This window comes from Sprattus sprattus (genome assembly GCF_963457725.1).
Source record: "Sprattus sprattus genome assembly, chromosome: 9".
Classification (NCBI taxonomy): Eukaryota; Metazoa; Chordata; class Actinopteri; order Clupeiformes; family Clupeidae; genus Sprattus; species Sprattus sprattus.
Window position 1 is genome coordinate 25,404,578 of NC_137928.1, and position 24,881 is coordinate 25,429,458.

Here is a 24,881-nt window from a genome sequence, read left to right on the forward strand (position 1 = left end):
AGAACATTCACATTTTCTTGTAGGGAACGGCAAGGGTAGTGTGTGCAATATAGGCCTACAGGAGCCAACCAGCCCATGCAGAGTTGAAATATAGATTATGGTAAGCCCCCTCAATGAAAGATTAATGCTTACATCAGTTTTAAACCTTACCATATTTTGCATACACACATTCAAATAATCTTGCATGCAAATATTTATTGCATTTGCATATTAGAAAAGAATAAAATAGACTTTATTTGTCATTGTGCATTAGAAACACAACGAAATGTGCTTGTGAAACCACTAAAAAAAACAATGCTTACATCCACATACAGCCTTCAACCACACTAAAGCACATTAACGCATGCTTGCAACCCCATGCACTCACACATAATATTTTCATTGCAATGCAAGATGATCTTCAAGAGGGTAATGAAAGCCCTGATTTGTCTTCAGAGACAAGCCCAGACATGCATCTAAATTCTCCAGTGGTCACTAGCATCTAACCCAGAGGCCCCATGCTGTCATAACACTGGCCATTTCCTTGTAGGGGACTGAGGATCTTCAGAGCAGAGATAGAAAAACACGATGCAAAGCTTTGGAGCTGCATTAAGGCATCGGCCCCTTAAAACAATTTTTTCCAAATTATTTGGGGGCCTTGAGCCTTGAGTGTGTTACTCATACTGTACGTGTATGCAGAAGGTGGTGTTGTTCATCTCAGCTATTTTCAGCTTGTGTTGCTTTGGGTCTGTTCAAATAATTTAGAATGTCCAACTTCTGACAAATTCTTCCCCTAATTTTTTACACACACACACAGAGGAGTTTCTACTTTCTAAACCATTTGACAGTTTGTGTAGAAGCACATGTTGTAATGTAAATAAGTGAATATCATTTTGGATAAACTGTGTAGTGAACTGCGAGTTCTCAATAGGCCTTACCTGAAGCTCCCTCATAGTCCATGTTTCCACAACAATGGTACCAGAAATGATTAAATTATTCATCCAACAGCATAGCACACTGTTGGCATACACATCCCTTTCCCTTTCCCCACAGTGAATGAATATGTCCCAACAGTAACAACCCCTCACATCTCATTACACATTACTTGTGTACTGGAGGAAAGCTTGGACATCAGTGGCAGTTGTGCCAGTGTTGTTTCCCTTGACTATGCTGTATGTGTAATTGGACATCTGAGAGATTACCTACACTGCGGTTGAAAGCCCCGAGATGTTAATGCCTTACCTGGAGGCATGCATAGAGCTGCCCTTGCAAATACCGGATAGAGTTCCTGGTTTCATTATCTGTAAATGGTTAAAAGTATATTTTGTCTGTGGCGCACACCTCCGGATCTCTGAAACCCCACCCCCACCCAAAAAAAACCCCCACTCAAAAAAAACCCCCACTTGTGACTCAAGTTTCCGATGTTTTTGCTGAGGTGGCCAGTATCGGTCTGTCTGCATGCTGTGTAGAGTCAATGTCCCAGGTCAGGAGAGCTGAACCTGTCCAAGAAGAGAGGCCATCAAGTGTCCAAGGGAAGAGAGGAGAGGTAAGCAGTATGGCCTGTTCTGAGCTCACAGTTCATCCTGTTCAAGTTGAGCACATGATACCCGAGTTGAACATCTTACTTGGAAAGCGAATTGGCTATGTGATTGGGTCATTTAAAAAAAATTGTCTTATTAAATGTCAATGGAATTATATATTCCTAAAAGCGAGTGTCTTGCATTTTTGCACATAAAGGCTATTCATATACACACAACCAGAAGATGCAGTGGCAAACCCTTTTATTTCAGTGAAGATTGAACAATAAACCTATTATTGACCACCAATAGAGTCTGCAGGCCCCAAAGTCACACAGCCATTTTACACCTTTCAAATTGAGAGTAATGTTAAACTGTAGCACATGTGTCCACTGCTCAATCGCCATAACTAAATCAAAGGGCACACAGTCAGACATGGCTTATACAACCAGTGACTATAACTGCAGCCCCCAATACAGATATGCTGTACAAAAAGAAATGGTCGTCTGCATTTAAGAGTCACTGCACTCTTAAAGTAGGCTAAAGCCAATGGTCCACTGGAACAGTAAGAGTAATGCACTCTATGAGGGAAAACAGAGAGGAAATGAAGGACTAAAGGAAAAATTCTAAGAAAATCAAATCCTACCCCCCCAACCCCACGGGAAGTTTTCCAAGAAAAAATATCTGAATATAAAATGTATAGAGACCCCCAGGCCACTGGGGGCAGCATCCTTTGATCTTCAACATGGAATGCCAGAGAAAATCCTTCACCTTAAGTCAATTTTTATTGAAAAGACAGAGGAAAAGATGGAAACGGGTTCTGAGGGATGTGGAAGGGACGGAGTGGATGTACACTCAGTCCAACATCTTTGTCCCTTTCCATATCCTTAAACAGGTGCTACACATGAATCTTATTTTCTGTGACACAATCGACACTTTTACACCCAGAAGTACGTATAATGTAGTTATTTACAAATCACAATGGTTCGTCCATGAAAAAAAAAATGGTACATTGGAAAATAGAAATACACCAAACTCATGCCCAACCTTGTAGCCAGTGTACTGTATTAAGTATAGCTAATGGCAGTTGATGTTAAATTCTGAAGAATGTGGGAAGTCAAGGGCCACTGAGGTTACTCTACTGTTACATAAAGGAGAGATTACTATAAGTCGCTGAATTCCATCAGTGTGGGATTACTGTAATAAGCCCCAAATAGACTAATGGACCTCACAGGGGAGCCATAGAGGGACCCCTTACCATGGAGACCGATTCAGAAAGGCTTTAAGCAAGGTTCTACGACCCCCATGGCACCCTTTGTTATGACAGACGCTGGCTCTTAGAAGCCCCTCGGGGCAGACGAGATGTGCTGACTTCATACAAATATGCAGGACTTTGAAATGCGGAGGTTCCGAAGCAGTCTAGACGAGCGTTTGATTCTCTCATTATTACATTTGGGCACTGTGTCAAAGTACACAGACATTCAGACCATTTGTCAAGGACTATTTTAGAAATCCACGTACACTATACATCACTCTAATTACATTAATCTGCTCTGCCCAAGGCAAAGCACAAGTTTCCAGAATTGCTGTTTGTATTTGCTACATTCCATCACCACCTGCTGATGTTAACATACATAGTGTTGCAGCTTCATCTGCATACTTTACCGCAGTCTCCTGTTATAGTTTTAGAGCATTTATGCTTTAGTTGTTAAAATGGCTCATACAGCCTTTAGACATTAACATCTCATGGTTTGCTTGACCATCTAAAATGGGTTTGCCATTTTGTTCCATCCTGCTTCACTTAAATAAACTCCTTTGACTAGGTCACTGTTAGGAAATACTGGAATCTTATCTATTCTGGTGATTGAAAAAACAAAACAAATATAAATAATATTTTACTTAATAAAAAAATATGACTTACTGGTACAGCTGGAGTGGAACAGAGGTTATTCCATAAAAGTGAAGCCATTGTAGGGTTGGGCACAGCAGTACAGTGTGCACTGCGTAAAGTGGGGTAGGCTGCATAGCCTGAACCAGTCCCATCGGAAGCATCATTTTTCACAAGAAATTGAATTCCTCCAGATGCCAGGGCTATCTGATGTGCCATTACACAATGCAAGGACCACAGCGGAAAGGAACCCACCTCAGGCGATGGTCTGCCCGAGGAATTGATTTATCCAAGGCAGGACAGTGGCCTACCCCCTTGTAATGGTTTTGCCAGACGGCTCTCTTATTTACTGAGTCATGCCTACTGGCAACAACATCCTATCACCATGGCAACAAAACTACGTGAGAGAAAGGCAAACTGTGGTTACAGAAGGTAGGTGAGAGAAGACGAAATCAAAAACCGCCAACAAATTGTCACATTGTCTTCCTTCGTTCTCAGACAGCAGCTACAATTCCTCACAATTCAGGCACCATTAATTGGAATAACCGGAATAACCAGAACCCGAAAATGGTCCACATGATCTCCTGATTGGACAATGACCCAGCCCAGGGAACAGCCAGAGGTGTGGGCTTCAACAGATGAGCTGCTAGTGAAAACTCATGGCACAGCAGTATCTGACTCAATTCAGTGGAAAACAGTGGGGATTGCAGGAAGTATTGAATGTGGCTGCTGGTTTTGAATAAAACTACACAACATACAAGACAGGTAACGCTCGCAATGCATTGTGGTTGATCAAATACATACGCATGACAGATCATCACAGCAGTGAAAACATAAGGGGGTGGATCACTTGAAAATGGAGGAACAGCCAGTCATAGAATTGTCATTACATGCATTTATTTGAGAGAGAGAGAGAGATGGAGAGAAACAAAATGTACTTTTCAATACACATTTGTGTGCTAACCAGCAAATTTATTTTCTGTCGTCTTTTTTTTATTGATTAATTTAAACAAGTAATTTAAAAATGACTAAAAATGAAAAGCATTACAAACATCAGATTGGAAAGAGGGGGGTCGGTGGGGGGGCAGCACAGCAATGTGAATCTATTTGGAGGCCAGGACATTCTGTTACCGAGGCAATACCAGGGCTGGTTTGGCTGTTACGGTATGTCTTTGAAACTATGGCAAAACTTGCCCCTGTTCCCTGCGCCCATTAACAGTGCTTCTCTGTGTGCCACACACACACACACACACACACAACACACACGCAGACTCTGAAACAGCCCGGAGCTGGGCCAGACCCATTCCCGAGAGCTGCTACCACACACACACACACACACACACACACACACACACACACACACACCTCTACAGCAACCTGGGAGAGCGAAAAAACAAAATCAGCTGGCCAGGACAAGAGGCGCTTGTACACAGACAGACAGACAGACAGACAGACAGACAGACAGACACACACACACACACACACGGCCATGATATTTGAGGCCGGGTGTTGGAGGCCTCCGGGGAGTCACAGAGACGGGTCATCAGCTGCCTCAGTCCTCTCCCTTAACCTTACTCTCCCCAGCTCCACACCAATCCAGCCGCCTCGCCTCGCATACACCACCTTCATATTGTGAGGTAACATGACGTGACGCGACAGCTCCTGGCTGTGTGTCTGCCCCTCCCGTCACCAAGGGGCTCCACATCTCCCGATGACCAACAGCGAATAGTGTTTCACTTCCTTATTAGTCTCTCACTGACATTCATTTCGTCCAGGGGGAAGGATGGTGTGGGGCATTTCCTGGAAGGTAAGCAGTGAGTCGGCTCTGCAGAGGGTATGACACCATACCCCCCCCCCCATCTCTCACACACACACACACACACACACACACTCACTCACTCACTCACCCTCCCCTCCGCAATCTTCATACCTCTCTTTTGGGCTTGACCAGAGCTATTTGCCCCCACCTCCAACTAACTGCATGTCAGTGTCCCCAAACCGTTTGCCCTTCATAAGCCATCACCCACCCCATCCTGCTTTATACTCCTTTATGCCAAGACAGGAAATGATCAACAAACAAGAGACAACAATCTCTGAATGCAATAGTAATCGCTCTTCTGTAGAATCTGAAAATATACACCATGGAGAAAAAAAAAATCTTTAAAAGCAAAACCCCAAGATTTTCATAATAATATTACTATTAATAATAAAGGAATATGGAAAAACAAATCACACAAAGAAAAAGGCTCATATAACTATCAAATAAATAGAAACAACTGAATCTTCAAAAGCAGCAAAAAAATTAAGGTGAAAGGGGGAAAAAAATAAACAAAACACGATCAAAAGGCAATGAGCATGTTTTAATCCGCTGAACGTGTGTAGTGCTATGTATGGGATAGCCAGAGAGAGAGCGAGAGAGAGAGAGAAAGAGAGAGAGAGAGTAATGAAAGGAGTAGAATGAAAAACAATTATCACATTGCGCTTGACGAGAGCTGCTTTCTTTTCTTTCTTTCTTTCTCCCAAACAGAGAAGAAGACAGACTGGGCCCTGCCCTCCACTAGAAAGGCCAGTCAGGTGATAGAAGTTTTCAGAGAAAAGCAACTGTCGCACTAAATAATGGCCTCCCTCTGCCAAGGCAAGAATACCTCCTCACTCTCCTCCTCCTTCTCCTCTTCTGAGTCTGTAACATTCACATTGGGTCCCTAAAAGGCTTCTGCTTGAATGCACTGATTCAGGTTCACATGGAAACAGAAAGAAAAATCCCATTATAGACTTGTATGTATTCTTCTCCTTTTTGGCAGATTAGAGATGGTTACGGCAGGCGAGAGTTAAAGTTCAATCAGAAGACTCTCTGTTGCATTTTGTTGCATGGAACTCTCTTTTTCTAAACTTTGGCGCTATTCCTCGTCATGCGACAGACCTAAACTTGACTTAGCAAATGCACACACACACACACACACGTTTACACACGAGAGACATATTCTCCACATCCCACCACCCTCACACTCGTTTAACTGCTCTATCCGTGTAAAAAAGAGAAGGGAGGAGTGGAACCAGAAGAGGAATGACAGACAGAGAGAGAGAGAGAGAGAGAGAGAGAGAGAGAGAAAGGGAGAAAGAGAGAGGACGAGAAGCTGTGTCCTGCTCTCTGACCTTGTAGGAGTCCTGTGAAGAAGAGTGTCCTGCCGCAGTGACCTCTGAACACCACTGGAGGTTCGTGTTGAGCTTTCAAGCCCCCAAAGATGCAGAGCGGAGTGAGTGTATATGTGTGTGTGTGTGTGTGTGTATATGTGTGTGTGTGTGTGTGTGTGAGAGCAGGTGAAAGTGGGTGTCGTGTGTCTTTGGTTTTGAGCAGTAATATATTGCCGCCTCCTCATTCCGCATTCTCTCTCTCCATTCCTTTGCTGCGCTGCGCTGCGCTGCGCTGGGGGGACGTAGTGGCGGGCAGAGGGGTAGTGTGACAGCTTCCATAAGGTCTTCTTTTTTTTTGTTTGTTTTTCTTTTTATTCTTTCTTTCGTCTGTGTGTGTTTCTTCTGGCCGTGCCTTGTAGTGTATTGGCTGAAATGCCATGACGGTTTCAGTCAGAGGCTGTGGTGTTTTCTTTTCTTTGTCTTTTCAGAGGGTCCCTTATGCGTGTGCGTGTGTGTGTGTGTGTGTGTGTGTGTAAGTATCAATGACCATGTGTGTGACAGTGGCCTAAGAGAGGGTGAGTAGACAGCAGGAATGATGTTGGGGGAGGTAAGTGTGTGTGGGCAGGGGTGGGTGGGAGCTGGGGTGGGTTAGGGCATCAGGAGCCCAAGGCCTGGCACAGGCCCCAAGAGACAAACTGACCAGCAGGTCGACCGCAACCTGAGAGGGAGACAGAGAGAGAGAGACAGATATGTTGTTATCTCTTACAACTTAATTATGCTCATCTCTTATTTATAGAAAAAGGTCCGCTGAAGCAGTTACAAAATATCAGAGGTTCTGAAGGAGTCACTTTAACTCTACCTCCTTGGGGATACCTGATATATTTTAATATTGGGAAGATTAAGGGAGAATCGTCACTACAGCGTCAGTGAAAATCCAGTTACAGTGGTGTGGGCCCCACGGTTTACGTGTCCAACTGCCACAGCAAGGGGGCCATGAGAGCATGTGCCTGCAAAGGCCTTGTGTGTGTGTGTGTGTGTGTGTGTGTGTGTGTGTGTGTTACCATGGTGACAGCATTAAGGGGCCTCCCGTCCGGTGTCCAGGCTGGCCTCCAGCAGCAGCTCCTCCAGGTCCTGCCCGCAGTGAAGCTCTGCTGTCACTACACAAAAACACACATAAGCACACACAATTAATCTATAGGTTTCCCCGCAACTTCACAAGGCAAGACTGATATATTTGTGTACTTTCTAGACAGAGTTACTCCTGCAAGTTTACAAGACCAATATATTTGTGTACCTTCAAGACAGAGTTACATCTGCAAGTTTACTGAATCACAACTGAGACAACAACATTTCATTAATATTTTTTAAGGGCTGTCAGTTAAACGCGTTATTAACGTTTATTAATTTTTTATTTAATAACTTTTTTTTTTTTAAACGTTCGCAAACTGTGTAAGAGGCCCGACTGCTATGTTCTCAGCAAACTTGAAAAAAAGGAAATAATGAGCAAGGGTTTAACTGCACTATAGGCAAAGTCCTTGTTTACCTGAAATGTGCACTTTATACTTTGATTTTGTACCGCCCTGTTTGGCAATGTTGTTTTTCAATCAAATAAAATATTTGCATAAAGCAAGCAAGTCCACCTTTCCATGTTGATAAATAAAAAAATGATATAATTCTTTTTAGAACAGATACAAATTTGTGATAAATCGCGATTAATTTTGAGTTAACTACGACATAAATGCGATTAATCCCGATTAAATATTTCAATCGTTCGACAGCACTAATATTTTTTTTATATCACTTAAATGCTGATAATGCTAGTCTTATGAGTCTACAGTTTGACCGTTGAAAGCATGGCCTTTCATACTATGAACATGTTCCTCTTCCCATTCCTATGATAAATTCCTATCAATGAATTCCTCAGTTTCTCCATTCAACACCTCTTGCTCTTTTGCACCCCTGCTGTGCTCTGCTGGTGTGGAGGAGAACTGCACTCACCGTGCTCCATGACGCAGCTGCCTGGCTTGGGCCCTTCAGGATCCAGCAGGTGCAGGGCGAACTCGGGCTTCAGCCCATTGGGCAGGGCTGCTCCAGATGGTTCTGTCGCTGTGCTCTCGCCGTCGTCCGTCGAACTCTCGTCCGGGGAGTCGGCCGAAGACTCTTCCGTCTGTGGTGCATCCATGGTCGTCATGGCGTCCGCTGCATGCTCTTCTGCTGGGGCAGTGTGTTGCTCCTGAGCGGGTGTGGCGGCCGCGGTGATGGGCTCTTGAGAAGGCAGCGGGGCTGAAGAGTCTGGGGACTCTGCAGGGATGAGAGGTGGAAGAGCGGGAACAGGGCACAGCTGCGTCTGCTGATCCAAGATCAGCTCCAGCTCAGCATCCAGTTCAGCTTCCAGTTCAGCTTCCAGTTCAGCCTCCAGCTCAGCCTCCAGCTTCTCTTCCTCCACATGCCCAGGTGTCTGTGTGCCTCCAGTCTGAGGGAGCTGCTCAGGACTTGGGCTGGAGTCAGGCTCCGCTGGCCTCTCCAGCACCAGGGTCTGCTCTGGATAACCACTGACCTCTGATGTATCAGCGGGCAGGACACACTCCTCAGATAGCTGCAGTGTCTGTGGGTCCTGTTGGCAGGACTCCGAGGTTGTCTGAGACTCCTGCTCTTGGGCAGCTGGCTCTGGGATCATTTGGGAAGCCTGCTCTGGGATCATTGGGGAAGTCTGCTCAGACTGCTGCTCTGGGATATTTTGGGAAGCCTGCTCTGGGATAATTTGGGAAGCCTGCTCTGGGATCATTTTGGAAGCCTGCTCTGGGATAATATGGGAAGCCTGCACTGGCTGCTGCTCAGCTGTAATCGCCTCCCTAGCATGCTCTGCTACCAGTGTCTGTGAACCAGACTCGGTTTCGTGGACCTGCTCTGGCCTGGTTAGTGTGTCTGTGCTGCCTGTGTCAGGCTGGAGTTGTGTGTGAGTGTCTGGGCAGGCTGGAGGCTGCACCTGCTGTATGTTTGCCGTTTCTGCTGCTACTACTATTTGTCCCTCAGCTGAAAGCTGGCTAGGCTCTGTGGAAACCTCCTGGCTGCTTTCCTCTAGGTCCTCTTTAACGCCCACTGTGGAGGCTGTAATTGGCTCTTTCAGGGGTGTTACACTCAAGTCAGTCTCTGCTGGGGGCTGCTGGGATTGTAGTTCTGGGGGGGTCGGCACCGTCTCTCCTGGGGAGTCAGCTGGGGTGTTGGACACCGTCTCAGCAGGGCTCTGGTCCTCCTTCTGTGTGTGCGAGTCTGTCTGTCCCTCAGGAGGCCCGTTTGGCCCCGGATCCCCTCCACCTGAGGACGTCTGTGTCGGGCTTTGGGTCTGCTCAGAAGGTGTGGGCTTTGGGGTACTGTCTTTGGGGGTCTGGCCTGGACCTTGGCTCTGGTTCTGGTTCTGGGCTGCTCGGTCCTGCTCTTTCCAGGCCTGAAGCTGGGCCAGCAGTTGTGGCTGTTCTGGTGGGCTCTCCACGCGGGTCACCATGAAGATCTTGTGACCGCGGCCGGGGCTGGACACCGAGATGCAGCGGCCGGGTGAGGGGGGTGTACCAGGGGCCACCGGCGCCTCGGTGACTGTGATCCCGGACAGGGAGGGGTTACGGGGCGGGCTGGAGGTCTGAGCGGCGCTGCTGATTGGGCCAGGGCTGTGGGAGGGGCTAGCACTGGGGCTGGGCTGCTTTGAGGGCTGTGGGGCGCCGTCATTCACAGAGCATTGGACCGGCGAAGCCCCTCCCACACACACCTCTTTCTCATCTTCCTCTTCCTCAGTGTCCGAGTCGGAGTCGTCCACGGCGGGCACGGTCTGTGACAAGCTCTCCTCTGCCTCCCCTCCCTCAGTTTTGGTCTCGCCCGCTACCTCCTTTCCGCTCTCAGCCTCTCCTTCTGTCGTTGGGGAGGCCGTGGCAGTGGAGGCCTCCTCCCCCTCCTCCTGTTGCTGTGACATGTCCTCGGCGGAGATCTCGGCCATGGAGGCGGACTGCCGCATCTTCTGCTCGGTCTCCTCTCGCTCCTTCGCCAGGATGAAGTTCCGCTTGCAGCCATTCTGGACCTCCGCCAGCAGGGCGCGCTGTGTCTCTATGAAGCTCTTCACCTGAGAGAGAAAATAAGAGCGGAAGCGGGTGAGAGAGGGTGAGGAGAGAGGGAGGAAGAAGAAAAAAGGGAAACATGAAGGAGGGGTTAGAGTGCGAGAGAACATGGTTTATGCACAACAAACACATTAATAGATAACATGGTTTATACACAACAAACACATTTACAGAAAACACACAGGACATGTGTAGAATAGCAAGTGGCAAAGAGGAGAAGAAAAGGGCAGAACAAGGCAGACAGAGAGGAACTGATGGAGGGAAAGAGAAAGTATTGATCACTCTGAAAAAGCCACAGTTTGGGCAGCCTTCCTGCAAACACAACAAGCTCCATGAACAGATGAAAAGTTCTCCATTCCAGCAGGTCTGTGTCCTGCACCTTCTCCAAGCCCACGTGCCCAGTCTGGTATCACCTCAGTCTGGACTGATATGGTGAGGCAAGCTAGCCTGGCTCCGTCCGCCTACTGCTCTCAGGTCAGTTTTCGCCGAGATTATAATATGGAAACTTTATTCGCAAGATGAATCCCTCAGCCACTCTGAAGGGCGGACCAATCAGCGGCCAGTGAGGATGGTGACGCTGAAGCGAAACGCTTGAAATGTAGTAACAACCCCGTTGCTGTAGTAACAACAGTGCTAGAGCTAGCTTTAGCAACGCAAACAAAGTAGCAACGTTAAAGTGGCATTCTGCAGTAATTTTACTTCAGGATTAGGGTTAGGATAAGCAGTTTTACCTTAAAATAACAGCTTAAAAAAAATTGGGCCGCTACAATGACTTAAGAAGAATCGGCTCCGTGCCATTGCCAAACCAGGGTCCGTAGGCATATTACTGCTTCTGTAGGTTTGCCTGAAGCCGCCCGTTTTCTACTGTCTGCCAAACTAGTTAGTAGCTTATTAGCAGTCTTGCTTTGTCTCGTGTTGCACTTGCTTGATGTTGGACTGTGTTAGGAAAGTTGTTGACTAGTTTGTCATAGTGTCAAAGTAAGCACATTGCAAGAGGTTTTGCTGGTTTTAGCCCCTAGCATCTCATTAGCGATTAGCAATTAATCCGTTATGCTGCTTTAAGGAAAATTGCAGAATTGAGGCAGTAGCAAGACAAAAGTTTAAATGTAGAAGATCAAGATCTATATGTATTCATCAAGACATTGGACTTCATTCTGGAACGCAGTTAAGAAAAAGTTAAGAAGAAATGTCTTCTTAACTTCACTTACAAAGTTCCCGGGACAATTCTGGCAATAATGAAAGTTTTCTTATCCGGGATTCGTTTTGGCTAAGAACAAGATTTAAGAGCGATGAAAAGCAGTCGTAGATAGGCCAGATTGGAATGCGCCCATGATCTTGGTGATTGCTTTCACATCAATTCTACAGACATCATCAGATTTAAATAATCATAATAATAATACACACGATTTTTATCATTAACAATTGCGTTTCACATTTATAGTCATGATTCCAGGAGGCATCGTGATGTCCTATAATAAATAAAAGCACTATGCTACACGAACACTGCAAATGGCAGTGAATAAATATATAAGCACTAAACTAAATCACGTGGATGTAGCCATAATGGAATAGAATGGATACATCTACATTCTGCAACAGGACCTCCACCTCTACCTCTACCTCGGTTAAGTTAGGTCTGCGGGTACTGGCCGGTGCACCCCTGGTGTTCGCTTTCCGTTTTGACATGATTTTAAATCAGTCTCAAGGAGGTCCATTGTTTCCTTTATCGTAACAGGGTTTGGGGAATCAGCTTGCCCCATTAGTGATAAAGTAGGAAGTATAGCAATCCCATACTAGTCAATGCCGACTGGTATAATGCTGGTGCAATGGTATCAAAATGAACCCAAAATCTACAGCCATTAGGACGCAAATATCCTCAGAAGACTCCATAGATGATTCGGCAGCAACTCACTGCTGAAACACCACGAAACTCATGTTTGCACCTTTTTGTTGAAAGTGGTAAGAACCTGTCCAAGTGTGTGTGTGTGTGTGTGTGTGTGTGTGTGTGTGTGTGTGTGTGTGTGTGTGTGTGTGTGTGTGTGTGTGTGTGTGTCCCTCACCGTTTCCTTCTTGGGCTCGCGATCCAGGTCGAGGCGCAGTAGGGAGGTGTTGACCTTGAGGGCCAGGGATAAGGCCATCAGGCCACCTGTCTTAATGTCGTTCTCACGCAGGTCCAGGCGCAGCAGCCGAGGGCTCTCAGCAATAAACTCAGCCACTGCTACAGCACCTACACACACACACGTGCAAGCAAGCACACAGAAACACATATGCACACACACACACACACACACACACACACACACACAACATGAGGAACCCTTAAATATGCACACTATAACACATGCATAAAAGGAAAACCTGCAACTAGTTGTATGTGTGCACAGGAGAACACGAGCGACCACATAAGCATAAGAGAACAGACACACACGTCATATGTGTATTCAGGTGCACACATAAACATGCACGCACCCACAAACATGCACGCACCCACAAACATGCACACACGCACAAACCCACATGACATACCTTCGCAGGACAGTTTGGTGGAGGCGAGCCCCAGTCTGAGGACAGAGCGGTTAGCGATGAGGCCGTCCTTCAGCTTGTGAACACCCTCATTCCCCACAGAGTTATGGCCCAGGTTCAACGTCTCCAGACTCTGAGTACAGGGCTTGAGACAGAGAGGGAGGGAGGGAGGGAGAGAAAGAGAACGAGAGAGTGAGTGAGAGAGGAGGAAGGAAGGGGAAGGGAGAAAAAACAAACTTAAATCAGTTACCAGTAGCGTGGGGCAGGGGGCAGTAGAGAGTAACTTGTTCACACAGACACAGTTCAACAGTAAAAACAGTAGCTCCCATTATGTGGTTTAGTCAGCTTATGAGTCATTGTGTGACTGATTGGAGCTATTTTTAAAGACCCCAGGCCCAACATAACCAGACTTAAACACACACACAGACAGACAGACACACACACACACACACACACACACACACAGAGAAATAAATGCACAGTAGGCAGAAATAGAGGAGAAGGAGGGATTGGGTAACTATAAAATAGCTAAACTTATCTATAGACTTGTTTCCATAAATGTGCTATTTATACTGGTTTGTACAGTACGGACACGGTCTTAAGTGTCTGCCTTTTTCACTAATGAGGCATGAGCACACACACACTCCCTTTCTCAGACTGTATACATCATGAGCATTTGGGCCACAAGTGTTTTTCCGAGTAACAGCATTACACACTTGTGTGTGATTAACGCATGCAAACTGCCAGGACAAAATACCACATATGCCATACATACCTCAGATGCGCACGCACACGCGCACGCACACGCGCACGCACACGCACACGCACACGCACACGCACACGCACACGCACACGCACACCAAGACTGAGATATTGTGACGGTGGTGTAAAAATGCCCTTCTGTGTGTGTGTGTGTGTGTGTGTGTGTGTGTGCGCACGTCTTTTAACCATTATGTTTGTATTACCATGTGATCCATCATAAAATATGTGCATAAATGTGTATGGGTCTGAGTGTGTGTGGATATGATTACAGCGTGGGTACATTCTTGGTCTTGGAGAGAGTGCATTCATTTGCTTATGCAAGCAACATATAACATACAACAACATGTTTGAAGCTCTTCCCTTCATGCTGACTTTGGATCTCTCTTTCTCTTTTGGTGTGTGTGTGTGTGTGTGTGTGTGTGTGTGTGTGTGTGTGTTTCTGACCACCCACAGCCTGAGAGACTCCACAAGAATGGTCATGAGACCGGCTGCTGAGCTGGGAGGAAACACAGCAGCACTTCACACACCACTGACAGAATAAGCTGTACTGCATCTGTGTGTGAGTGTGTGTGTATGTGTGTCGAAATATGGCACATAAACAGAATTATTAGAATGGACACTTTTCTTTACAAGTCGTTCATGTGAGTATCTGTGGTGTGAGTATCTGTGGTGTGTGTGTGTGTGTGTGTGTGTGTGTGTGTGCGTGTGCGTGTGCGTGCGTGTGTGTGTGCGTGTGTGTGTGCGATAGTCACCAGTGCAGCTGCGAGGTAGCCCATGCCGTTGTGTGTGAGCTGGTTGTTCCACAACACCAGGGTGACCAGACCTTTCCTCTGCTCCTTCAGGCCCTCACACACGTATGCCAGCCCTGAAAACACACACACACACACACACACACACACACACACACACACACACACACATACATACACACACACAGAAAAGAGAGAGAGAGAGGTACAGAGAGAGAGCGAGGAGAGAGAGAGAGAGAGAGAGCAAGAGAGAGTGAGGAGAGAGAGAGAAAGAGAGAGAGTGTGTGAGAGGGAGAGACCGTGAGTAAGGAGAGAGAGATAGAGTAATGTCATCTAAAGGAGGATAGGTGACTCAGCTCCCTCGTGAGGGTTAAGTTCACACAGCTACACAGCTGTTATTCTCAGTGCCTTTTGTCCGTGTGTATCTATCTATGTGTGTGTCCCTGTTCCCGATAAGGAGATGGACTTTGAACTGGGGGTCTGATCCTGACTGCAGTAATGAGGAGAGCATAAGGATAGAGAGAAAGAGAAAGAGAGAGAAAGAGAGAGAGGGAGAATGAAAGGATGTCTGGGGTTTGCAATGAGGGGAGGAGAAAGACACGGAAGGAGGGACAGGAAGAAAAGAAGAGGGGAAGAAAGACAGGGGGGCAGGAAGACCAGAGAGAAAGAGAGGGAGAGAGATAGGCATCTGCTGAAAAAAGCAAGAAATGCCAAATACAAGAGGAAGAACAGAAGAACAGCACGTCAGGGAAAAGAGGACAACGCGGGGGAGGAGTTTAACACAGATGAGGGGATGAAAAGGATTCTGAAAGATGAAAGACAGAAAGAATGAAAAAAGGGAAAGAGTACGTCGTAAGGGAGGGGGAAGACTCTTAAACAGAGGAGGTACCGGTGTCCAGGATGTGGTTGTTGCGCAGGTCCAGGATCTGGATGTTGTAGTTGAACTTGAGCAGGTTGCCCAGCTGGGCCGAGTCCTGAAGGCCATTAAGCTTGTTATCAGCCAGATAGAGCTCCCGCAGATTCATGTTCATCTTCAATGCAGTGGCTGGAGAGAGAGAGAGAGAGAGAGGGATAGAGAGGGAGGGAGGGTGAAAGACAGAGAGAAAAGAACATTAACATTATTATGACCCAGGAGAACAAACCTGACTCAAGTTGTAAATTGTTTTCCAAAATAAAATACAGTAATAATGTCATATTCCATTAGGCATTCTAGTCTTGTATGTATACAAATATATAAGGTATATTATATATTGTAATTCATCAGGAGACAAATGTGATCTAAGTGCCACAGTGTGTATATGCCAGTGCTCACACACACTCACTAAGTGCTCGCCCCCAAAGGGAGTTTAGGACATGTGCTCTATAAAGTGTCTTGAGACAACCCTAAAGCAATTTGGCACTCTCTGAGGTATATTTGTATTTTTATATAATTTTATATTATTTATATTTTTATGAGCGACTACTATTGGTGACATCTTCAAATTAATGTTCATGGTGTACGGCATAGGCGTAGATTACGGGGGGGACATGTCCCCACCTCTATTCATAATTTGGATTTTGTCCCCACCACTTTTAAAAATGTGCAAACCAATTGCGACCGAAACATCCCCACATACTCAACCGAAATCGTCAAGTCTAAATCAAGCGATAGGCGATTTAGTTATAAATACAACTTTCTTTAAGCAGTTGAAGACAACACAAGTGTAGTTTTCTCTAAGAACTGTATCTTCGATGAAGCACTGACTGATTTTTATACTCCTACTCGCGACCTGTCTTCACACTTATGGTGACTATTTTTCGATTTTTTTTTCTCACTTAAATGGGTTTCTTGGACTTCGGAAGTCCACCTTATTAATGAACACCTGAAAATTGGTTCTTACACAGCCGAAGTGTTCTAAGCTGTGCCGATTGAGGTAGAGGATTCTTACATTTGGATTTGCATACATACACGCAACACGCCCCGCCAGGGCATGCAACCGTAGTGACGTGTGCAGTAAGCCCTAGCCCTTCTAACACGGATGAGGCACAGCTCGTCGCTGCCTCTGTCAATCTCTTCCGTCAGTCTAATTTTGTTTTAGGTGTAATTAAATGTCAATTACTCTAGCCTACATTTAATTTGGAAAACCACCGACTGGTGACAGTGATAAGATAAGATGTGGCGTTGACCTTGCCAAATGTTAGCTTGCTATTCAGAGATGAGGTAATGTTCCCTACAGCTAGCCTAGCTAACGGTATGTCTTAAATTGAGACCGTTATGATCTGGTAAAATAAGCAAGCTGGTGCTGTTGTCAACATCGAGATTATCTATTTTTTTTTCAAACCACACTCAAGCTTATGGTTATTGTCCCCACCACTTCTAAAAACAAACTGACGCCCTTGGTGTACGGTCATGTGAAGGACGGATAAACACACCTGTTGTTCCCACTAGGTAGTTAGCTCGCTAGTTTTAGACCAAAACTCCATGATGCTTCCTTTACTGCTACTGTAATTGATCACTAAAGAAGGTGCGGGCACTGAAGGTTCATCTGAAACAAACGATCTGACTGGAATGCTAGCGTTTGTTAATCTGTTCAGAATAATAAAGTCTCTGTTAAATCTGCCCTACTTCACTTGATGTCATCACCAAGGGCTCAGGTTCACTCCCTGCACTTCGTCTAATCTGTGCAGAGATGGAGGGAGGGGAGATAGAGAGATGCTTAGAGAGATGCTTAGAGAGATGCTTAGAGAGATGCTTAAATAGAAAGAGATAGATATAGATACAGTGCCACTTTAAAGTATGTGAACCCCTTGACCACTTAGGAGTTTTCTGTTGTTTTACCATGATTTTTCATTTTTTTCATCACCAATTTTACATAGAAGGAATGTCAGGTTTATGTTTATCATTTGCATGTACTTTTTTTAGAGGGAATTGTTTGAGTAGCCAAAAGACTACATGAAACATGGAATTAGTCCATTTCAAAAGTAAGTGAGCCCCCAGCTGAATTGGTAAAGTCAAGCAGGTAACAGATTCAGTGAAACTTATTTGGTTGCTTAATTAGTCAATTAAGCAAACCGATCATCTGAGACATCCTTAGGGAAAGGTTTGGGCAACACAGATTAAAAGAGGGAGGAAACCAACCAAACTACTGTAGTGCCAAGGTGTACCCACACAGATCAACAATGCCGAAAGGAAACGAGATATCCGAGAACATCAGGAAGAAGGTTCTGACAGCCCATCAGTCTTGGGAAAGCTATAAGACCATCTCCAAAAGATTCCAGCTCCATCCATCCATCCAAGACAAATAATTTAGAAATGGAGGGCATTCAACATGACCGCATCTCTGCCTAGAAGTGGACGCCCATCAAGACCATCACCAAGAAGCACCAGAAGAAGAATAAATCAGGTAAAAGTCAACCCACACATCACCTCTAAAGAGTTTCAGACCTCTCTGGCAGCATCTGGGGTAAATGTACATGGGTCTACAATCAGACGAAAATTGAATAGACATGACATTCATGATCGGGTTGCTAGAAGGAAGCCTCTGCTCTCAAGAAAGAACAAAACTGCCCGTTTCAACTTTGCCCTAGAGCACTTGGATAAACCAAAGGCCTTCTGGAAGTCCCTTCTTTAAACAGATGAGTCCGAGATAGAATTATTTTGTCACGATCAAAACCAACAATTTTCGTCTGATTGTAGACCCATGTACATTTACCCCAGATGCTGCCAGAGAGGTCCGAAACTCTTTAGAGGTGATGTGTGGGTTGACTTTTACCTGATTTATTCTTCTTCTGGTGCTTCTTGGTGATGGTCTTGATGGGCATCCACTTCTAGGCAGAGATGCGGTCATGTTGAATGCCCTCCATTTCAAAATTATTTGTCTTGGATGGATGGATGGAGCTGGAATCTTTTGGAGATGGTCTTATAGCTTTCCCAAGACTGATGGGCTGTCAGTACATTCTTCCTGATGTTCTCGGATATCTCGTTTCCTCTCGGCATTGTTGATCTGTGTGGGTACACCTTGGCACTACAGTAGTTTGGTTGGTTTCCTCTCTCTTTTAATCTGTGTTGCCCAAACCTTTCCCTAAGGATGTCTCAGATGATCGGTTTGCTCAATTGACTAATTATTCACCCAAATAAGTTTCACTGAATCTGTTACCTGCTTGACTTTATCAATTCAGCTGGGGGTTCACTTACTTTTGAAATGGACAAATTCCATGTTTCATGTAGTTTTTCAGCTTCTCAAACAATTTCCTCTAAACAAGTACATGCAAATGATAAACATAAACCTGACATTTCATCTATGGAAAATTGGTGATGAAAAAAATGAAAAATCATGGTAAAACAACAGAAAACGCTTAAGTGCTCAAGGGGTTCACATACTTTCAAGTGGCACTGTAGATAGATGGAGACAAACCTGGAACAAGACAGAGAAAAGGGGGGAAGGGAGGGAGAGGAGGAGAAAAGGGAATCTTAAAGCAGAGCACTTCTTTAAGATGAGAGAGAAAGGGAGGGATAGATAGATACATAGATAGAGAGATGAGGGAGGGAGAGAGATGGAGAGCAAGAGAGAGCGGGAAGAAGAGATGGGAGAAAACTAAAGAGACAGGGAGAGGGAGAGAGAGACAGACAGACGGAGGGAGGGAGAAAGAGAGGCAGAGAGAAGAGGCGTCTACAAACAGAGCGCTTCTGTACGAGCAAATGAAATCTGTCTGATTAGATCAGGCAACTCTTATCCACTTAATTTATTCCAATTATTGCCATGACGACAGTGTCTGCCTCGGACCCCTTTCTGTTACAGCGCGACATCATGGGCTGTCCACAACACGGCCACATCAGGCAGGGAAAGACAGAACGAGAGAAAGAGACAGACAGATAGAGGGAGAGGAGGCTGGGAGACAGAGAGACAGAGAGAGAGAGAGCAAGCAGACGGCTCACTGTATTGGGGAAGGACGAGGGGGAGGGGCTGGAGCCGTAACCCAATCAAACGCATCAGCTGGCATTGTGTCTACTTCTACGTGGCTCTCAGAGTTAACAGAGTTCAGTGACGCAGGAACTGCCTGGAGAACCAAGTTTGTGGCTCTTTGATGTAGCCGACTTACAATCTGCCAGTGTCTGTTTATGAGTGTTCTGGCATGTTCCATCATGTCTCGCCGCCCGTCTATGTGATCCAAAAGCATAAGCTGAGGGAATACACAATCCTGTGTGTGTGCGTCTCTGCTTTTTATATGGTTTGTGGATGTGTATGATTCTGTGTGTGTTTGTGTATGACCCTGTGTGTGTATGTATGTGTGTGTGATCCTGTGTATGTGTATGGTCCTGTGTGTGTGTGTGTGTGTGTGCGTGTGTGTGATCCTGTGTATGTGTATGGTCCTGTGTGTGTGCGTGTGTGTGTGCGTGATCCTGTGTATGTGTATGATCCTGTGTGTGTGTCTGTGCGTGTCTTAGTGCGTTTGTCTGCTCTGCGTGTGTGAGTGTGTGTGTGTGCGTGTGTGCGTGTGTGGGTGTGTGCGTGTGTGCGTGTGTGCGTGTGTGCGTGTGTGCGTGTGTGCGTGTGTGTGTGTGCGCCTTACCCAGCAGCATGAGCGGTCGCCCCGACAGGCCGGCGTTCTCTAGGTGCAGCACGGCCAGACTGCCGCTGATCCTGAGGGCGCGCGCCACAAATGGGGCAGAGTGATCCAGCAGAGGGGTGTTCCGTGCGTCCAGGTACGTCAGAGAGCTCGTCTGCAAACACACACACACACACACACAGGGATTTAGACAAACACACATACACACACACACACACACAGTGATGTATACATTTATGTATGTACAGCTGCCAGTTAAAATAGTAGCTGAAGTTCCAATATTCCCACAGGATATGAATCTCTGCAGTCTAATACTGACTGGCCCAGGGCCCTCTGACCTGATGACACTAGAGGAGCAGGGACAGGGCAAGATGCATGTTTGTTGGCCAGGTGGAGAGACTGTCTGGGTGGGTGGGTGTGTGTGTGAGTGTGAGTGAGTGAGTGTGTGTGAGTGTGTGTGAGTGTGTGTGAGTGTGTGTGAGTGTGTGTGAGTGTGTGTGAGTGTGTGTGAGTGTGTGTGAGTGAGTGTGTGTGAGTGTGTGTGAGTGTGTGTGAGTGTGTGTGAGTGTGTGTGAGTGTGTGTGAGTGTGTGTGAGTGTGTGTGAGTGAGTGTGTGTGAGTGTGTGTGAGTGTGTGTGAGTGTGTGTGAGTGTGTGTGAGTGTGTGTGTGTGAGAGTGTGTGTGAGAGTGTGTGAGAGTGTGTGAGAGTGTGTGAGAGTGTGTGTGAGAGTGTGTGTGAGAGTGTGTGTGAGAGTGTGTGTGAGAGTGTGTGTGAGAGAGTGTGTGAGAGAGTGTGTGAGAGAGTGTGTGTGTGTCTGTGTGTGTTTTAGAGAGTCAGGTGTGAGGTTTGACAGATTTGTACATAGAGAGATTCAGAAAAAGTAATGAAGGTGTGTGTGTGTGTGTGTCTGCTGGGGGGAACAGATATAGTATAGGAGTACAGATATATATAGAGAGGGTGTTGATTGTGTGTGTGTGTATATGTAAGCATGAGTGAGAGAGAGAGAGTGAGAGCGAGCGAGCGAGCGAGCGAGCGATCAAGAGTGTGTGTGTGAGCATGAGTGTGTGTGTGTGTGTGTGTGTGTGTGTGTGTGTGTGTGTGTGTGTGTGGGCTCAAGCTTGGCGCTGACATGCATCTCTAATCCTACTAGCTCAGGGTCGGTAATCTCACACACGACACACTCTTCATCACTTCATCATCGCCCACCCCACCCCTTCACACCGCCAGCTGCAAACAAAGCAGGCCGTCCTCTGCACTTATGCTCTCTCTCATTCTACTTCTCTTTCCATCTCTCTCTCTCTCCCCCTCCTCCTTCCATATATCTCTCTCCCCCTCCTTCCGTCTCTCTTTCTCCTTCTCTTATCTCTCTTGCTCCTTCCTCATCTCTCTCTCGCTCTGTGTATGTGTTTTCATGTGAATATCTCTTCTGTCAAACAATGTTGTTGAGGAAGTAAGTCCTATTTTTCAGTGTGTCTGGTGTTTGCTTGAGTGTGTGTGTGTGTGTGTGTGTGTGTGTGTGTGTGTGCATGCAAATGAAATGGGAGTGTGAAAGAGTGCTGGACATTTAGAGTGTGTGTCTGTTTGCGAATGAAAGGCTGTACTCTCTGGATAATTGACAGTTCATTTCCATGCCTTTGGGAGAGGGCTGACATTGATCTGACAGTTTACAGAACACTTGCCCAGACAGGCCTCCTCTCCAAGGCCTAATACAAGCTAATGAAGATCCATCCTCCTCCCAAATACACACACACACAAAGCAATACAAAAAAAAACACACACACACACACACAGACACACATACGCATACACACACACACACAGGCAGACACAGACACACACACAGGACTGCTCTGTATGAATGCAAGGAAAGCCTAACCACACACTACTTCTCATTTGCAAGACTCTAAACAGTGTCTCACACCAGCAGGTAGGAAACTAACCACACACACACACACACACGTATGACATGACATCACACAGTCTAAGTGTTTCTGAGAATGTGTCTGTGTGTCTTGTCAGTAAGTTCCTTATATACTACTAAGCCACTGGTGAATGACTTCAATCTTCCATCTAACTCAGTTTATCCACCCGAGTGCTTTGTGTGAGTGTGTGTGACTACATTACTTTACTGGGGACCTACATGGCCCGTATCACTATGGACACAAACGAGAACAAATACACATGTGGACCCTGCGTATCACTATGGACACAAACGAGCACACACTCATTTATCTCAGTCTTGAACACTCAATACCGAACCTCACCATGTCATCGGCAACCACAAAACCACCCCATTAAGTAGCTTACTTCCTCTTCTGGGTTTCACACAGAACACCAAGTCTTCATGTATAGAAATGTCTATTTCACTTTTTCTAACGCTATACATCAAACAACATGCTACTTTGAGGATAGTGTGCACTTGTTAGTGACAAGAGGAGCACTGGGGTTGTCGGCCCTCCACATGGGTGATGTGGAACAAGTGACAATGCTCAGCTCTTACCAGTCAGATGAATGCTGAAATGTGTTCATTGTAATTCAATGGAGTTTTTGTGAGAGCTCCACTAGCCATTTCAAAGTTATGTGGGATGGATATTTCAAGCAAAAATACTAGACCCTCTCCTCGCACTTGTGGACAGACAGACAGACAGACAGACAGACAGACAGACAGACAGAGACAGAGACAGAGACAGAGACCCATTCTACTTGGCAGTGACTGTGCACGTTACCAATTTCAAGGTGGAAAAAGTATTAACCGCAGGGTTGCAGAAATTGTACAAAATCAATGTATACACCGCGGTACTCGGGAAATTGTAATAAATGTGGCACTGCTGGGTAGAGGACCTGCAGCCAAACTGCCACTGTGTAGTTGAGACTGACCAGCATCGGATTGCTAGACTCTCATTAACCTAGAACACAATCACAACAAGCAGCAAAGCGATTCAATGAGATCCGCCCCTTTCCACACAGGCCCCTCCCACACTCACCTTCCTCATCATGTGGGCGGCGGCCTGCCATCCTCGAGTGCCGATGTGCTTGTTGAAGGAGATGTTGAGGTGTGTGGCTGACTCGTAGTATTCAATCATGTCGAACAACGCAGACGCTCCCTAAACACAGAGGAGGAGGAGGAGGAAGAGGAGGAGAACTGATCAGGTTCAGTCATAAACAGATAAATAAGGCATCAATCATAAGAAATGTAGAAACAGATAAATGCGACATAAAAGTCACGAGGAGCGAGAAAGAGGTCGAATATTTTATATAAAGCACAAACATCCTTATCATTGGGTCCAATCTAAACAGACGGCCCTCAACTGGAGGAATGAAATAAAAACAAATACAACAAACAAACTCCCTATAAAGAGTAGGGTTGGGTACCGAGAACCGGTACCAATACGGCACCGGTTCCATACAACCGATACCTACCCGGACCGAAATGCAACGCAGATTTCGGTGCTTCCTTTCGGTGCCTGAGCAGATAATTTTTTTTTTTTTTTTTTTTTTTTATTAAAATTTTTATAATTTAACAAAACTAGCGATAACTAACGATAAGTAACGTTAGTGGCGTAGATCTTTCTGAGTACGATCTGTATACTTTTTTGTGTTGATTTCGTGGGGCACATATAAAACTGCTCCATCTCCCAATATAGACTCTCGCCTGTGTCGCTCACGCTGCATTCCGTATGAGACTAGTGGAAACGGGATTTGTGTTGAGGAGTTGCCATGGTAATGGGTTGACTTGCGTGTGGTTTCGGTTTCAAGATAAGTGTGTTTGTTCTAAGCAGAAGTTGGATACGCTTTATTAAACGGAGAGCTACCGTCTCATCCAAAGATATTCCTTTTCAATGTGAGTTCTTAAGAGAGCACTAACTTGGACGCTACAATAACATTGCAACAGTCTGACAGCGAAGAGCAGGCAGCCTTGCACAGAGCAAGCACAAACAGAGCTAGCCATCAATATAACGGAGAAAATGTCGAAAGGTAAACGATCAAAAGTGTGGCTGTATTTCGCACAAAAAGAAGCTAAACTTTTAAAGGGGCAGTACACATTCACGAAACCAGTGGGTTTAAATAAATGCAAACTAATTAATATTTGTTTTACTCTGAAGGCAAACATGCTCATATTTCTGCAAAAGTATTACTGAAGTGTGAAGTGTGTGTACAGAGTTTGTTATGTATTTATTTATATTTATTTAAGTATACTGTAAACAGTTGTTATAAGTTAATATATTGTTCATAGTTTGAAGTTAAAAGGTTTTGTATTTATTTTTATTTATAGTATACCTCAAACAGTTAATATATTGTTAAATTTAAAGAAAACTATTTGCCTTGGCAATAAATAAGCCTAATGTCTTTAATTAAAAAAAAAAAAAAAGTATCGGTTCTGGCACCGTTTAGGCACCGGTATCGTTTTAAAAGTATCGGTTATGTACCGGTATCGGAAAAAACCCAAACGATACCCATCCCTAATAAAGAGTTTAGTTTGTAGCATGAGCAGAACTGTTTCATACTTCTTAGCACATCATCCTGGGCCCCTCCACTGACACACAAACCACTCTAAGTCTGTTGGTCACACTGCAGCTGGGGATTCAGATTAGTGAGAGTCTGTTGGTCACACTGCAGCTGGGGATTCAGATTAGTGAGAGTATGTTGGTCACACTGCAGCTGGGGATTCAGATTAGTGAG

The 24,881-nt window shown here is 45.5% G+C and overlaps 1 protein-coding gene across 1 annotated transcript in view; it reads right to left on the bottom strand.

Moving 5' to 3' along the window:
- Positions 1 to 4,264: 4,264 nt before the first annotated feature.
- ppp1r37 (protein phosphatase 1, regulatory subunit 37) overlaps positions 4,265 to 24,881 on the bottom strand; it is a 55,947-nt gene continuing 35,330 nt past the window's right edge. The window contains exons 5-13 of the mRNA XM_080845147.1: positions 23,186 to 23,305; positions 20,204 to 20,354; positions 15,543 to 15,698; positions 14,657 to 14,769; positions 13,146 to 13,287; positions 12,680 to 12,846; positions 8,515 to 10,624; positions 7,578 to 7,673; positions 4,265 to 7,234 (exon numbers count right to left, since the gene is read on the bottom strand). Of these exons, the coding sequence (XP_080701273.1) occupies positions 7,591 to 7,673; positions 8,515 to 10,624; positions 12,680 to 12,846; positions 13,146 to 13,287; positions 14,657 to 14,769; positions 15,543 to 15,698; positions 20,204 to 20,354; positions 23,186 to 23,305 (3,042 nt within the window). The 3' untranslated portion in view covers positions 4,265 to 7,234; positions 7,578 to 7,590. The remainder of the gene's footprint in view (positions 7,235 to 7,577; positions 7,674 to 8,514; positions 10,625 to 12,679; positions 12,847 to 13,145; positions 13,288 to 14,656; positions 14,770 to 15,542; positions 15,699 to 20,203; positions 20,355 to 23,185; positions 23,306 to 24,881) is intronic.